The sequence below is a fragment of the Lissotriton vulgaris genome, unplaced genomic scaffold (genome assembly GCF_964263255.1).
Source record: "Lissotriton vulgaris unplaced genomic scaffold, aLisVul1.2 SCAFFOLD_772, whole genome shotgun sequence".
Classification (NCBI taxonomy): domain Eukaryota; kingdom Metazoa; phylum Chordata; class Amphibia; order Caudata; family Salamandridae; genus Lissotriton; species Lissotriton vulgaris.
Window position 1 is genome coordinate 48,219 of NW_028247866.1, and position 15,772 is coordinate 63,990.

The 15,772-nt window shown below is 47.4% G+C and overlaps 1 protein-coding gene across 1 annotated transcript in view; it reads right to left on the reverse strand.

The window, feature by feature from the left end:
* Nucleotides 1-15,772, reverse strand: part of LOC147664999 (uncharacterized) — a 125,451-nt gene that overhangs the window by 22,087 nt on the left and 87,592 nt on the right. Inside the window, exon 5 of the mRNA XM_086949829.1 lies at nt 10,678-10,769. Coding sequence (XP_086805955.1) covers nt 10,678-10,769 — 92 coding nt within the window. The remainder of the gene's footprint in view (nt 1-10,677; nt 10,770-15,772) is intronic.

The following is a 15,772-nucleotide window of genomic DNA, read 5'->3' on the forward strand; positions in this document are numbered from 1 at the left end:
AGTGTTAGTAAACCAAAAGCATTTGACTCCATTTCACTTGGATAGGGTCCTGAGGGACTACAATAACCTGTCTTATATTGAAGCATTGGTACAGTCCACTCATGCCACCTGTGGGTGGCACAACAAACCATGTAGAGCCAAACAAAAGCCTTAGTTTATGAAAAAGTACATATACATATACACACATATATTATTTTTTTTATTATGTGACGATATTTTTGAATTGGGTTAATATACTGCTTTCAGTTTTCATTCCAAATGACCCTATTTAAATTTATTAGTTACATGTAATATTTTTTTCCTAAAATGCAATCATAAAATGTATCCTATATATTTTTTCACTGAAGAAAAAAACTAAAAGGCTAACGTTAAAGTTAGGAGTTTAAATAAGAACATGTTTAAAAAATGAAAACATTACAATTCACAAAAATAGTTTTGTGCACGAACTAGGGTCTCTATCACACACCGTTTACTACCTCACATATTACATCGCTTATGACCTGTTTAACATTAATTTACTGATTACCTCATCTATGATACTCTTACTCTCATTTCTCCTTGAATTACCTCCGGTCAACCCATATGCCCACCCCTCTACAGCCAATTGGCAGACTGGCCACAGGGCTTGGCCCTGCACCTATCCATCCACATGTAGCCAGCCACTCTCCTTCACACAGCCTTTGACCATACATAGGAAGCGGACCACAGCGCCTGGCCATGTCCATCATCTACCCTTTCACTGTGCAGGAAGGCTCTGCACAGTGGAGGGCTGCCACAGGGCCTGTTCTCCGGCCAAGCACTGCACCCACCCATGAACTGGTGGCCAGGCCACAAGCTTTTATACCAAGGTGTCATTTTCAAGCATAATTTGTTGGTACAGACAAGTTAGCACAGGACTGCAATTCCATGGAGAAGCTTTCTATGCAACACCCACCGCCATACCACAGATCCTCACTGGATCTTGTGGTCCTTAAATACATATCCATAATTTTTTTTTTGCGCATCATCAAGCAGTCCCTTTGGGCCACCCTCAATGGGACCAGGGTTGGCATGGACTATTTAGAGAATGTGGGTGTCAAGGCCAATACCTCAGTCTCACCCTAGAAATAGACTTAATATAGGCATACCCCAAACCCTACATTGAAGATGGAGACCCATATGGCACTGGGTAGAGAGAGGGCCTAGACAAGAAGATAAACTGGCAAGCCGGGAGTAAAGCAGGCTTAAAAAAACAATAGGGACCAGGGGACCGAAGGGAACATAATGGAACTTGTGGTATTGTAAACGTTCTAGTAGCTGGGTGGGCGGAGTTAGTGGGCTGGGGGAAGAGGAGGATCCAGGGGATGGGCTAGTCAGTTAGAGTAGGGACGGGGACCTGAGAGCACATGTTGAATAAAGCTCTTAGATACATAAAGAAGTAGTCTGTCGTTATTACGAGGAAGACACGACAACTGGCGACGAGGGTGGGATACACAACTTGCTGTCCCTGAATCCGCAAATGACATTCAGTCCCGTTCCTAGAAATTGGGAAGGAAGTCGCTGCTGCGACACAAGTGCCCTAAGAAAAATTGCCGCCCAGAGAAGAGGCCAGCAGTTCATATCTGTTCCGTGATTGGGATATCGCGTAGAGCCCCAGCGAAGAAGCGCAGTCGAGCATTGGGGAAGTTATGAATTTGGCGCCGGTCCGCGCCTGAAGCTGTGAGAAGCTAAGAGGCCCGGCATGGTGTGAGGCCTACTGACAAGCTCTGAAGTCACCCAGTACCACTGTGCTACGAAATCGTAAGAAGTGTGAGATCAGGATGAATGCGTGGAAAAGTACTGAACAGATGAGATCGCACGCTTTTGGGGTGAGGTTCTCTCGTGGCAGGCTAAGTGGCATGCGTGCGAAAAGCCGAAGTTTGAATTGCGGCCCAATCGTACCTGGTGAAGCGGAGTGGCCGGTGAGACAAGTAGACGAATCGAGAGATCGTTGTGCCAGCAGTGTGGTGGCGGCCGGTGAGTCCCTGTTGCAACGCATCGTGCAGGTGAAGAGTGCATGTCGTCGGACATCGCAGAGTGAAAGCCGTCAGTCAAGCGGCCATTTTTAAGTCAGGCAAGACGGAAGGACCTCCCTGATCAATAGTGAAGCGGCCATCTTTGAGTCAGGAATCAGTGCGCAGGTGAAGAAATTCGAGCACAGTGATGATCGAATAACGGACTGTACCAAGAGCACATCACCCCGAGAGGCAAGACAAAGGACACGAGTGTTTGTAGTGTTGCACAGAATTGCAGACATAAAGTGTCACAAGTACAATGTACCGACAAGTCACATGAATGAGGTGACCCTGTTGCATGAAGACAAGCCCGAGACATTCCAAGCCACACGGTAATGAACTGATGAAAACATGAACAACATGAGATGATTGTAAGGGCATCACTTGAAACTGTGAACAGTGAATCACACGACTGCCCAGAGGCAGCGTCAGAGTTCTTTAACAAGCACAAGACAATCCAAATGACCACATGTGGTCAAGAGAGATAGAGTTTTACAGGAAACAGGAACATTAGATAAATCATTCATCATGTCAACGCACAACTCACCACAAAGAGAAGTCAAGCCAATCCTGGTGGGCATGACCCACCTGAGGCCCCCAGAGCCATTGGCTCTGATAGCTGGTGGAAGCATGGGTCCACTGTGGCAGGAGTGGGTTGAAGACTTCGAGGACTACATCAAAGGGTCCAAGGTGACGGTGTATGAAGATCAGTTGATTGCATTATGTAATTTAGTTGGAAAAGACATTAGCAAAGTGATAAAAGAACTGCCCCCGGCTGAAACCAGGACATATGCCAAGGTTCATGAGGCCCTAAACAAAAAGTTCCTGCACAAGTGTAATGTTGATTACGAGAGATATGTTTCACCAGGCTCGTCAGGACCCAGAAGAGCTGATGAGCACGTACATAACACGACTTCGTCGGTTATCCCGATACAGCGACTTTGACACATTTTCCACTGAAGATGCCATACGGCTTCGAATCATTGGTGGGTGTCAGTCTGTAGCACTTAGATGGAAGCTGCTAAAGAAAAGTCACAACCTTGACGAAATCGAAGAGATGACAAGAGTGCACGATCAGGCCGAGGAGCACGCCAAGAAAATGGAGTCAGGGCGTGTAGGAAAAAGAGAACAGGCCAACCGGGTTCAGAATGTCCGATCCCGCCGGCGTTTCAGCAAAAGGTCCAGAAGAACCAGGCCATCCTCACGGCGCCAACCAGCCAGACGCTGGCGTCATGAAATCAGCTGGCACGACCAAAGGGTGGATCGTGCCAAGAAATGCTATAGATGTGGCTATGACTTTCCACATACAGACGCCTGCCCGGCGATGGGCCAGCATTTTCGGAAGTGTGGGCGCTAGAATCATTTTAAAGCTATGTGTGGAGATCACCGACGTGAACAGGAAGGTGACGCCGCACGAGCGTCCCGGCCGGGCGCTCGGCGTCATCATGCGTGAGCAGTGCAAGATCGCACCAAATCCTTGTCCGATCATTGAAAACTCCAGCAGGGAGTCGAGACTATCTCAGTGGACCCGCAGACCGTCACAAAAGTCCCGGTCAGGATCCAGAGAACCTGAATACACGGATGAATACGTGAGCATGGTGACCGACCGAGATCAGTTGAAGTATCCCCGCCTTGACATCTGGGTAGGGAGTCACGCCGCGAAATTTGTGTTAGATAGCGGAGATATACATCAGTGAATGAATACAAAAAAATGAAATCATCACCGCAGTTAAGCCCCGCTCACATCCGGGTGTACACGTGGATGGCTAAAGAGCCGCTTACCTGTCTTGGAAAGTTTTCCACGACACTTCAATACAAAGCAATGTCAATACCAGTGGTCATTCATGTTATCGAGGGTCCAGAGGCGGACTGTCTCCTCAGCCTGCCTACTGCCGAGCGCCTTCGGCTGGTAGAAATTCTGTATAGAGGTGGTGATGACCCAGGCATAGTGCACCAATTCCCAAAGCTATTCTCGGGTCTGGGAAGGATGAACCAGTTTCAGATTAAACTTCGCCTAAATGAACAAATCCGCCCTGTGGCTCAACAACCCCGAAGGGTGCCTGGGCATCTCCAACAAGCTGTCGAAAAGGAGATACAAGAACTATTGAAAGATGACATTGAGCGAGCACGTGGTCCTGTCCCCTGGGTGTCACCAGTTCTTATCGTCCCCAGGAAAGGGACGCCCACAAGAGTACACCTGTGTGTGGATATGAGAGCGCCCAGCATGGCCCTTGGCGAGGAGCGCCCTGTAGGGCCCCATCTGAGTGACATGAGATGGACACTAAATGATGCTAAAGTATTTTCCAGACTTGACCTCAACCGTGGGTATTCCCAGCTAACACTACACGACAAGTCGCGATACATCACGACTTTTGTCACACACATGGGACTATTCCGTTACAAACGATTGAGTGAAGACATCCCTGCAGCAGCAGAAATACTGCAGGAAGCAATTGGCAAAGTCATTCAGCATATACCCAATACTCTGAACCACAAAGATAGCATACTAGTATATGGGTCCAGCACACATGAACATGACAAGGCACTGGATAGAGTAGGTCACGCTCTGGTAGAAGCTAAACAAAGAAATGCGAGTTTCATTGTTCCACCCTCAAGTTCTCTGGGCACATTCTGTCGGAGGCTACAACAAAGGGTGCCAGTGACAATGATAAATGATAATGATAATTTGCAGCGCATAGGGAAGTAATGACCTTACCCTCTTCCCACCTAGTTACAGCGGGAACCCGAAATTCAAGGGGAAAGGAAAAGGATGAGCATCATCCGCATTTGCGTTGGATGTGCAGTAATGCCCATGGCCAAAACATGAGTTATTTAGACCCGGGCGCACAGCCAGCCTGTCGTCACTCTATCACAGGCATGCGCAGCTGACAGCGGTATGCTAGCGATTATTTCAGAATGCAGGCCTACATGAGGGGTCAAGGCCCCATAGTGCAGGGACCTCCGGGCGCAGTCTGATCTGTGTAGAAATTGGAAAGGGCCATTGGACTGCCTGTGTATGGAAGATCGCCCCGCTGGAAGGATTGGTTTCCTGCCCATGGATGACCCGCCTATTGATAGTTTGTAGGCCATACTACGTGGCTGTGGGGACTATCGAAAGAAAACTATTACTCACTGTAAATAGTCCCCTTTGGGCCCAGGGACGGCTGGCCTAACCTGTGGGGGTTCTCTATAGCCGTTTATTTATTTTCTAATGCAAGGGTCTGGTAGCTCAGCAAGAACTGGTACAGGGTCATTGTTGAGGCCAGCATCTTGGACACAACCCCTTGTAAAGCATCCCAAGATGGGCTTGTTTGCGGATGCGTGTACTTGGGCGGCAGTACTGGAATGTTTTGTTTTACTTATCTGAAAACATTTCAAGATGAACACCCATGCACGGGGATGTACGCAGACGCAAGGTCAGTCATGACATTTTTTTCATTTGTTTTGATGAAACCTATAAATGGTTTCGGAGCCATGGCTGTCAAAACAAATTACGCATTGCCTCCCCGCTCATGAGCACACATGCACTCATGTAAGATCGTCTTTAAATCTCTTGTATTATGTTGTAGAAAAACAAGTCTAAAGCAAATTCACGCTCCCAAAGCCCAAACATCTGCAGATGCTAGCGACCTATCGGCTTTGTTTAATGCTGTGACATCGAAACAACGTGGTCATGCAGATGGCCCCGGGCTACACTGAGGAAGCTTACACACACTTTTGGTGTGGCCTGAGTGCACGCCCGTAACCCCCCTTTTTTGTAATAATTGACACAATACCCTGTGCAGAGCTCAAGTTTCTCTCTAAGCACAGGATGCAACCACATGACGCAGCCGGGGTCTCGTGACTTGGGCAAACCTTTCTAGTTAAAGCACGGGCTGATGCATCTTTCTGTCTTAGGTCCAGGATACAAATAGCGAGCACATGTAGAAAGTCACTCCCAAGACAAAGTGTCAAATGAGGAAGAACTTCGAAATCGTTTTCCCCATTGAGGTCACTGTGGATTATGTTATTTAGAAGGTACTCAGGCCTGGTCCAGGTAACATGCAGTATTGGTGGAGGTTCTCACGTTGAGAGTAGTGCTTTACCAAGGGGGAATGCCACCAATTTTAGATGAAAAGTTGTTTGTGATTTTTATTTATGTGTGCAGGCTGTAGTCACAGTGCACATACAATGTGCGTGACGTAACCAAATGCAGGATTACATGATACACACGTGCATACAAATTGCTCCTAGTGTACCAACCAGAGGTTGAGCTGCAGCTCACACAGAGTATTTAGTTAATTTTAGTTATTTACGCGTTTTATATAACGCCGACCTTGCCCGCAGGCATCAGAGCACTGCACAATAGGAACAGATCTGATATACGAGGAGAACATTACACGTGAACTGAGTACAAAAACAGATCTTATGTTACAATGAGGAAAAGGGACGATTGTGGGCAAACAAAGCTCGTGATGTAGCATAAATTGCACAGGGGTAAAACGTGACAGGTTTACAGGTTACAAGAGAGAACACGGGACAATTACAGGTATAATACTGCAATATAGGCTAGACACACAGACGCAGGAACAAACAGTCACGTAGACAATGGTGGCACTTGTGCAGGTATCAAAGCCAACCATAGTGGGAGAGGTACAAGCCTTGGCAAAGCCAACAGTTCTGCCTTCTAAGAAAGCCCATCCTCCCATGGTGGTTCTATTAAAACACGGGCAGACCGGAGGTCCCGACTAGGCACATAGGACTTTGAGTGCCATTCCGAATTTGGGCTTTATGCGCAATGCACAGGCCCTTGAAGCGGACCCACTGCCTAATAAGGAACCAAAGTTTAGGCAAGGCAATGGATGCTCCCTGAGGCTAGGACAGAGTATACCTCTGTGAGGTTTGTAATGGCAGGGTACACATGTCAGGGGTGGTTTGAACCATGTCAGGTTAGATTGGACGGTAGGTAACTAAGAGCCAACGCTATGACTAGTCTGATAAAGGGCTTAGGGCCAATTTTACAGCTCGGCACGTATAGCAATGTGCTAACCCAAGGCTGAATGAAGTTGTTGTTACTTGCAGTGGGAAGGGTCCCTGAAGTTACGCTGGGTATCAAGCTAAGGGGGAGGGGGGCCGACTAGGCACATAGGATCCGAGTGCCATTCCAAATTAGGCTTGATGCGCAATGCACAGACCCCGGGACCTGACCCTCTGCCTAATAAGGAACTAGAGCAACTGTTTAAGCAGGGGAATGGATGCTCTCTGGGGCTAGGACAGAGCTGTACCTCGCCGAGGCAGTAATGGCAGGGAACACTGGTCAGGCCATAGCTGAATAAAATTGTTGCTATTGCAGCGGGATGTGTCCCTGGGAATACATTGGGGCGTTACTCATGGCTAAGACATGGCTTGTACGGGCAATGTAAGACAGGCTTGTGTAATGCAGTTTTCGCCACGAAGCCCGAAACACTAATTGTTTCTGTTTGTCTATCTTTGTTTTCACGGCTGGGCCCATGGCGGATATCTGAGAGGTGCTCCACACCGCAACATCAGCGACGGGTGGACGGCAAAAGGGAAGCGTACGTCAGCATGGCGACAGCAAGCAGCGACATCAAGTGTGGTGGTGTTTGATCAAGAGAAAGAGGACACCCAAGGGCTCAAGCGGTGCTGGCAGGTGTAAGTGCTACCCATTCCCTAAGTTGGAAGTGGGATTTGTCATCCAAGTGGGGTGCGAAGGGTATACTACCATGGTTGGCCCAAGGGCAGGAGTAGTATAGAAAAGGTTGTCTGGATTGTGGGGCACTTTTATGTGAGACATGCTGAGCATGTTTTTCTTTCAGGAGACAGTCAGGAAAGGGCGGCGCGTAAAGGGCTGGCTATCTCATTCTTTGGGAGGGTGGGCCTGTGCCTCAGCCAGTTTAGGGGTTTTTTCCAGGGACTGTTAGATTGTCTCCACGGCAGGGTGGGTGGCCAAGACTTGCCCGGGTTGCATTGTAGTGTGGTCTCAACTTATTCCTCGTTGGCAGTGGCGAGGGGGGGACTCGGTCAGGGCTTTGAATCACTCGGTAAAGAGGATCAAAACTCAGTTGGACAAATTATTTCGAGCCCCCGGTTGCAGACAATTCCACATGGGTGTATCTGGGGCGAAAGGTTCTCCTGAAGGATGGGGTTCATTTAACTGAGTCAGGGAATGTCATTTGGTCTAATAATCTCTGGGCCTGGTGGGAGGGTTATGCTGGGTAAAAACACTCCTGGGTGAATTCCTGAATAGGGGGAGGCCAGATCGTCGGTTAACAATGCTGGCCTGTGGCGGTAAGGTCATGACCGGTGAGCAGCTATTTTAAGGTCTGAGGGGGCGGGCATCATCCCATGGAGGTTCCCGCCCAAGGGGAGGTGCCCTTGGCACCTCATAAGAACTTCAGGGGCAAGGTAATTGCTGTTCAAAGGGGCGCGGGTTGGAGTAGTCACGCTTTCCTTAGGCTGGTAGCCACCCCGCGCGCGCATACTCATGACGTCACTGGATGGCGCAGAGTAAGGGCCCTCCTTTAGTGGGTAAATGGAGTTCACGGCGTGGACCGGGTAATTACCGGGCCCGGCTACGCATGCGCACATCTCTTGGTGAGGCGCAGCTGGTAATTGGATTCACGGCGTGGACCGGGTAATTACTAGGCCCGGCTGCGCATGCGCACATCTCTAGGTGAGGCGCAGCTAATAAGACCTGACACCGGTTAGCGACCTTGCCATATGGCCAGAAATGTAGTATACAAAAATCTAGCTGAGGATGTTAGTTTCGGTTAGGAACAACTTGTATTAGAGTCTCTGTTAAGGTTAGCCTCTCAAGTTTGTTGACAATATTGTATCTAATGTCCTGCTGATTTTTGTATAATGTATTTATCATGCTATTAAAATTCTTTAATTTTATATCTTAATAAATACGGCCAGGGGTCCCGCGACCCCCGCCTCCTTCCAAAGATAAACATGTTTCATGTTCATGTGTCCGGGAGTTGGTGTGGTAAGTTGGGAGGGGGGCGGCAGCCAGTCGCTGACCATGTAGGTTTAAACTTACTATTGCTGCACTGTTTTCCAATAAAAAGATTTAAACCTAAACTTACTAGAACTCAGACTATGTAGCCCAACAATAATAATCAGGGAGGCAGCCATTAACACTCATTTCTGCTCGATTTTGATCAAAAACAGCATTGAAAGCCTCTTATTTTTACATCAATACCTACTCCTGCCCTCATTGGTGGTGCATCTCATTATAAAAATGTGAGCGTGAGGGGATTGAGCTACGAGTATGTAGAGAACAGACTGCAGCTCGTACTTCATTGGTTACCACACATTTCATTTTCGGTCCTTTTAGACAATTGCAGAGCTTAATTTGAGCCGGTGGGGTAACTTTTTTTCCACTGCACTTATTTTTCCTCATGAGATTATCAGCAGTGTAACTTGTGGCCGTTTAAAATATAAAAATAGCATGAAGGAACAGTTACAATGTCCAGCAATGACAGTCCACCTTTCCGAACAAAACAATCTTTGTTTCGATCATCCATTCTACCTCTGGCACATCTAGCTCCCTGGTTCTGCTGTTCTAGTTTTATCCGTGTTGCAGAAAATGTGATGTTTTTGTGAGGGATAGGATGCGTTTTCAAACTCCAGCTTTCATCCAGCGTCAAGCCAGCGTTGTCGTCCATCGAGGAACGCTGAGGCATTATCCGCTGGCTTGCACGTGCATGCTGCGCCTCGAGACCCATGCAGCCAGAGTTCGCAAAGCCAATAGGTCGGGCTTCAATGTGCTGATTATGCATGCAAACAGACATGCACGTGAAACCCAGGTCTATTGATTTTACCAATGCTTGTTATGCCGCGGACAGCCTGGAACTACGGTCTCTAAACAACTGGATTTCTGCTTTGCCAGGGCTTAGCCCACTCACGCACGCTAGATGGCTCAGCGGGTGCACGAATGGCCGCTGGCATCTGGTGTGATCTACATGAGCTCGAATGCCAACGAGGCCAATGCGGGCATGCCTACGGAATTCGAAGACAAACGAGAACCATTAAATTTGAACTAGCAACAGGTTATTTATAGTCATCAAAAATGGCAAAAGCAGTGGTTGTGAGGGCTATACTAAAAATCCCATTTATATTCCTGTAATGTGGTTTTAAAATGGTGTTTAAACTCAGTAGTGTTGCCCATTTATGGATTCCTTTATGTAAGATTAATAAGACAACTTGTGTTCGAAATTATTTTCCTGCCAAATTATTGCGCAACTAAAACATGTATGATACTCTTGGTAGAAACATGGATAAATGGTAAACTAAAACAGCAGGTTTGGGGGGAAAAAACACCCTTCACCTACTCTGCACCCTCTGTCATGTAATTAGCTTGACACTGGTGGACTTCTAGTACCATTTTGCTCCACAAGTTAAACCATTCATCACCATCACCAACTTTTCCACCACCACCATTGTGCGGTTGAACCCCCCCGTCCATGTCGTCATGCACATACTTTCCCTCACCACACACTAAACAGAATGTTGAGCATGTGAAACCGCCTCAACCTTAGCACTGGTCGTCATGGTGTCCTATGCTAATCTGTGAAAGCTTTCAACCAGGGTGAGTACTTCCCAAGCACAAAAATTCTATCCGAGAAAAAACAAAGTATACCTTTTTTTGCTTCAGTCTGCCCCAGTTGCGCCCCAGTATCCATGCAGACAGCGATTTGCACATGGAGAAATAGTTCTCAACAGTCTGGATACCTAAAAAGAACCAATGAGAAATTAACATCGTCTTGAGCACAAAAAAAATAAGACTTAAAAACAAGCTGGTAACACCAGATGGACCAACAAAGTAAAATCAGAATTGTCAATAAATGACGTACTTTAATTAACTCATTCCGAATCTTCAGCATCTGTTGGTCTTTACCATCGAACAAATCGACCGGGGCAGCTCCTCCGACGCAAGTAACAGAAAAATAAAATAATGAAATACCATTTACTACGACATTTACGCAAGGCGGGGGTGGGGGGTGGACGGCGGGCCATGGCAGGCAGGTGGTGGGCACTTAAAAGTGCACATGTATGGTTGGCCAGCCGCCCTAGGCTGCCAAACATAAATGAACACTTCTCTTTCTGCAACCCAGCGGTGTTCACAGCCAGGCTGGAGAAAAGCTGCAGGTTACACAGCAGTGTCTAAGCAGCAGAACAGGCCGCTCAGACCAATTCTGTTGCTGCTTTCCCAGCAGGAGAGCAGCGCTAGGTTTGGCTGAGCAGCCTCTGCCTTCCCAGAGACTGCTGGGAGAACTGAGGCAGCCGTCGGAGGCTGCGGCAAAAGGTACGTTTTTGAAAATTATGCTCTTCCACGTTCTACCCCTCCACACCTCCGCCTGCATGCACGTCTGTGTCCCCCCCATCCCACAACTTCCTGTTGTGGCCGCCGCCTCTGCAGATCACTTGTAGCAAAACTACTATGATTGTGTGGTGAGTGGCCCCTTGCACAGTTGTGAAGCAAACAATTCAGACAGCCACCTCCTTTGAAAGAATATGGTCTAGGTTTCTGAAGGAGGCAAGCAACGGATGTACAGTCTGGCAAAGGCGGGTTTAGCTTTTGTCTCAGTGAGCAAGAATATTGCATTTAGAAAGGCAGAGTATATGCCAGATGTAGTGTCTTGTGAGTTAGCAATGACCAAACCCTTTTGGCTCCTTATGGACTCCGTAGAGCTACGATGCAGGTGTTGGAGCGGAATGCAATGAAGGCTGATTTAGAATGTCAAGTTCACAGTTAAAACGCAGCAGAATAAAAGTCATAATACCAAGCTCTATGTGGCAGTCATTTGAGAGTACCCAGGCTGGGGAAGACGCTACGGCAGTGATTCCGGTGTTGCCTGGCAGGTGGTTGGTGCCTGGGGCACACACTCCTCAATGTGTGGTTGCAGGCTGGTTGGGCTACACATGGATATTTGTTGCGGGATGCATGGGTTTGCTGTAGGTCAGAATGACCCGCTTGTCGTGTCCACGCAGCACAATGACCCACAGGACACAGGTTGGTGCAATCACGAATCTTTATTAGTTTCCATATGCAGATGCTGTACACACGTCCGTCCCCGTGGTCGCCCTGGTCAGATCTGTCTTCTTCCTGTCCCCTGGCCGGATGTGGTGTCCGGTGACCTGGTCCACCTCCCTCACGACCCGCAGGGTCCTAGTGTCCTGTCCTCTGTCCCTACTTAGGTCACACATCTCCCCTTTGTTGCAAACAAATATTCATGATGTGTTCTCTTGACCATTTCCGCCCTTGCCTGTATATATATATATATATATATATATATAAATATGAGAGAGAGAGAGAGAGAGAGAGAGAGAGAGAGAGAGAGAGAGAGAGAGAGAGAGAGAGAGAGAGAGAGAGAGAGAGAGAGAGAGAGGAGAGAGAGAGAGAGAGAGAGAGAGAGAGAGAGAGAGAGAGAGAGAGAGAGGAGAGAGAGAGAGAGAGAGAGAGAGAGAGAGAGAGAGAGAGAGAGAGAGAGAGAGAGAGAGAGAGAGAGAGAGAGAGAGAGAGAGAGAGAGAGAGAGAGAGAGAGATTCTGTCAGTCTCATCGACCCTTCTCCCCAGTCTCTGCTTTCTACTTTTTCCTACGTAGTTTCTTGGTCCCCTTGCACTCCTTAGGTCGTCGTTTTCTGCCATTGTCTTTGTTTCTGCTTTTCACTTGTCCTCCGTCTGCTCTCAATTTGCCAGCCGCTCTTTTTCTTTGTCGTTGCTCTCTTTTTGGCCTGGTTTCTGTTCTCCCGTTGTCCTCTTTCTGTTCCCTTTTTCCCAGTCTCTCGTAGTCTTGATCGTTGCTCTCTGCCCTCTGTTTTGCTTCTTGTTCCTTTCTTTCTACAGCCGCCCTTTGTTGTATTTGTTCCCTCAATGATTCTCTTTTGTTCTCTTTCTTTGTTCCCTGAGTCTTCTCTTTGCTTGCTCTCGGCCTGTCTGTTCTCTTTGTTATGTCATCGTTATAAGGCCCATCGTTTGGGCTGTGCTGTTGCTCATCAGGCTTGGCCCTGGGACATCGCCTTGTAGAACATGAATGTCTATTGTGTCCTTGTATCTCAGTTCCTCTGTGAATTTTCCCACGTTGGTTATTTGTTTCCTTGCCCCCCAGGTAAAGACCTTTGCCTGGGACGCTCTCAGTGCCGGCTTTACTTCCATCCTCTCATATTCCGATATACACATGACATTACATGTTGCACCACTGTCCAGTACAAAGTCTGTTTCATGCGCTCCTACTCTTATCTTTGCATGGTCTGTCTTCCCTCTGGTGCCTCTGTCTGCTGGCTGTGTTGTCTCTCCTGCTTCTTCCTCGCTCCGCTCGGTATGCACCTCCGACATGTGGTATAGTCTTTCCACTTTCACTTCTTCTTCGCCTGACCCTCGTGATGAACTTCTCCTTTCGTTGTCGACATACCGGACATGTCTTGTTGTCTGTTCCTGTTGTCTTCCTGTTCTCCCCTTGTTGTCTCCTCTGAATTGTGCACCTTGGCACATACTGGCGTAGTTATTTCTTCCACCACATCTTCTGCACGTCTGGCCAAATGCTGGGCATGGACCTGTGTGGAAATTCCATTCCGCACTTGTAGCATGTTCCTTCAGGTCGTCTCCTCTCTTTTTGTTCCCTCCAGTCATTCTTCCATCGGTCTGTGCGATATCTGTTTGTCGTAAAGTGTGCGTTCTCTATTTCAGCGCTCTTCCCTCTTTCCATTTCTTTGGCCTGTTCCGTTGCTCTCGCCTCTGCTCTCGCTTGTGACAGGATGTTCTCCAATGAGGTCGGTTCCTTTAGTATTCTTGCTCTGAATCCGGTGTCGCGGCAGCCTTCTATGATCCGTAGTCTTATTGCTTGCTCGTTATCAAATTTGTCAAACTCACAATGTGTTACCAATTTTCTCAGCCTTGTTGCGAAGTCGTCTAGTGTTTCGCCGACTTGTTGACATGCAATGGTAAAAGTATACCATTCAAAGTCAATGTTGCACTGTGGGTCGAATTTGGCTGTTAAACATTTCTTTAGTTGTTCATATGTTTGTTTCTTCGGTAGGCAGTGTCACCAGGAGTTCTTCAACGTCATCCCCTGCTAAATTTAACAGTAATCCTAGTTTCTTTCCATCTGCTACATCTGTATCATCTACATATCTTTCAAACCGTCTGATCCATTTCTCTCACCTTATTCCTGTTTGTGGCTCCGATAGGTTGAACGGTAGTGGTCTCCTGTATTGTGCGCTGGGCTTTGAATCTGCCATTCTTTCCTTCTTCCTTTTATCTGCTCTCTTATTTCCTTTTTCTTCTTCTGTTTTTTTTATTATTAGCCTTTTCTAGGCTTTCCTTGTCTTTGTCTTTTCTGAAATTCTCTTTGTGATCTTTTGTCTCTTTTTCTTCCTTTTTTTTACTTTGCTTGGCCTCTTCTGGGCTTTCTTGGTCCTTTTCCTTTTATTCTCCTTTTTCCTAGTCTTATTTCTTTGTCTTCTCTTTATTTCTTTTCTTTTCTTATATATTCGTCTTTCTGGCACTTATTTCTTCCTTTTTACTTTCTTTGCATTCTTGCCTTTATTTTCTCTTTTGGTGCCCTTTATTCTTGTCTGTTCTTTGTTTCATCCACTTTTCACCTTTATTTCCCTTATTTTTCGATCTTTGCGCTGTGCCTGACTCTTTAAAATGGCCGCCGACGTTTCCTTTAATTTGATTGGCTCCTGCACCTGTTCTTAAGATGGCCGCGGGCGTTCTCGCGAGACTTTGCGTCCAATCAATGCGATGCCTGACTCCAAAATGGCCGCCGTCTTTTTCTTCGCGGTGATTGGCTCTCGCGCCTGACTTGAAAATGGCAGCCGAGACTCTCGCGAGAGCTCGCGCCAATTTCCTTTCACTTCGCGCTTTCAACACGGCGCTTACCGGAGCCAGCAGTCTTCTTCTCCGCATCAGTCGGGGTGAGCTCCCGCTTTGTTGCGATTCTTCGTGGCACTTTTTCTTTTCTGAACAACGCGATCTAGAGTGGGCTCCTGAATTAGTCGCAAATTTTCTTTATCCGATGGGCACACGTCCAGTTCGCCTTCGTCGCCAGTTGTCGTGTCCACGCAGTGGGCACCACACAGCACAATGACCCACAGGACACAGGTTGGTGCAATCACGAATCTTTATTAGTTTCCATATGCAGATGGCTGTACACACGTCCGTCCCCGTGGTCGCCCTGGTCAGATCTGTCCTCTTCCTGTACCCTGGCCGGATGTGGTGTCCGGTGACCAGGTCACCTCCCTCACGACCCACAGGGTTCTAGTGTCCTGTCCTCTGTCCCTACTTGTCAGGTCACCACACCGCTCAGGGGCTGTTTTGAATGTAAATGCCTGAGGGCTCTGTGATTGGGAATATTGCTCATCAACCTCAGATTTGAGGTATTCAGAAAAGTGGAGGCAAGCATGGTCTTGAAGTCCGTTCTTGAGACCCGAGATCGTGGGGGAGACAGTCAGGGAAGCTAAGCTTGTTATGGAATGAAGTTACATATTGTTGAGCACTAAGGAAAATTTGTTTAGGAGACACATTCTGAGAAAAGACTCACATTTGTTGAGGTATTTGGCTTGGGTGCCCCTAAGAATGGGTCAGGTTTGATTTATTTTTGGCGTTAGAGTTCCACTGTATTTCCAATGTGTTAATATCTTCCCACTTCGAAGAAATTATGTTCATTTTTTTTTAAAACGTAGTTTATTGGGTTTTATACAAACATCATACATGTTACATTCAATCCTTC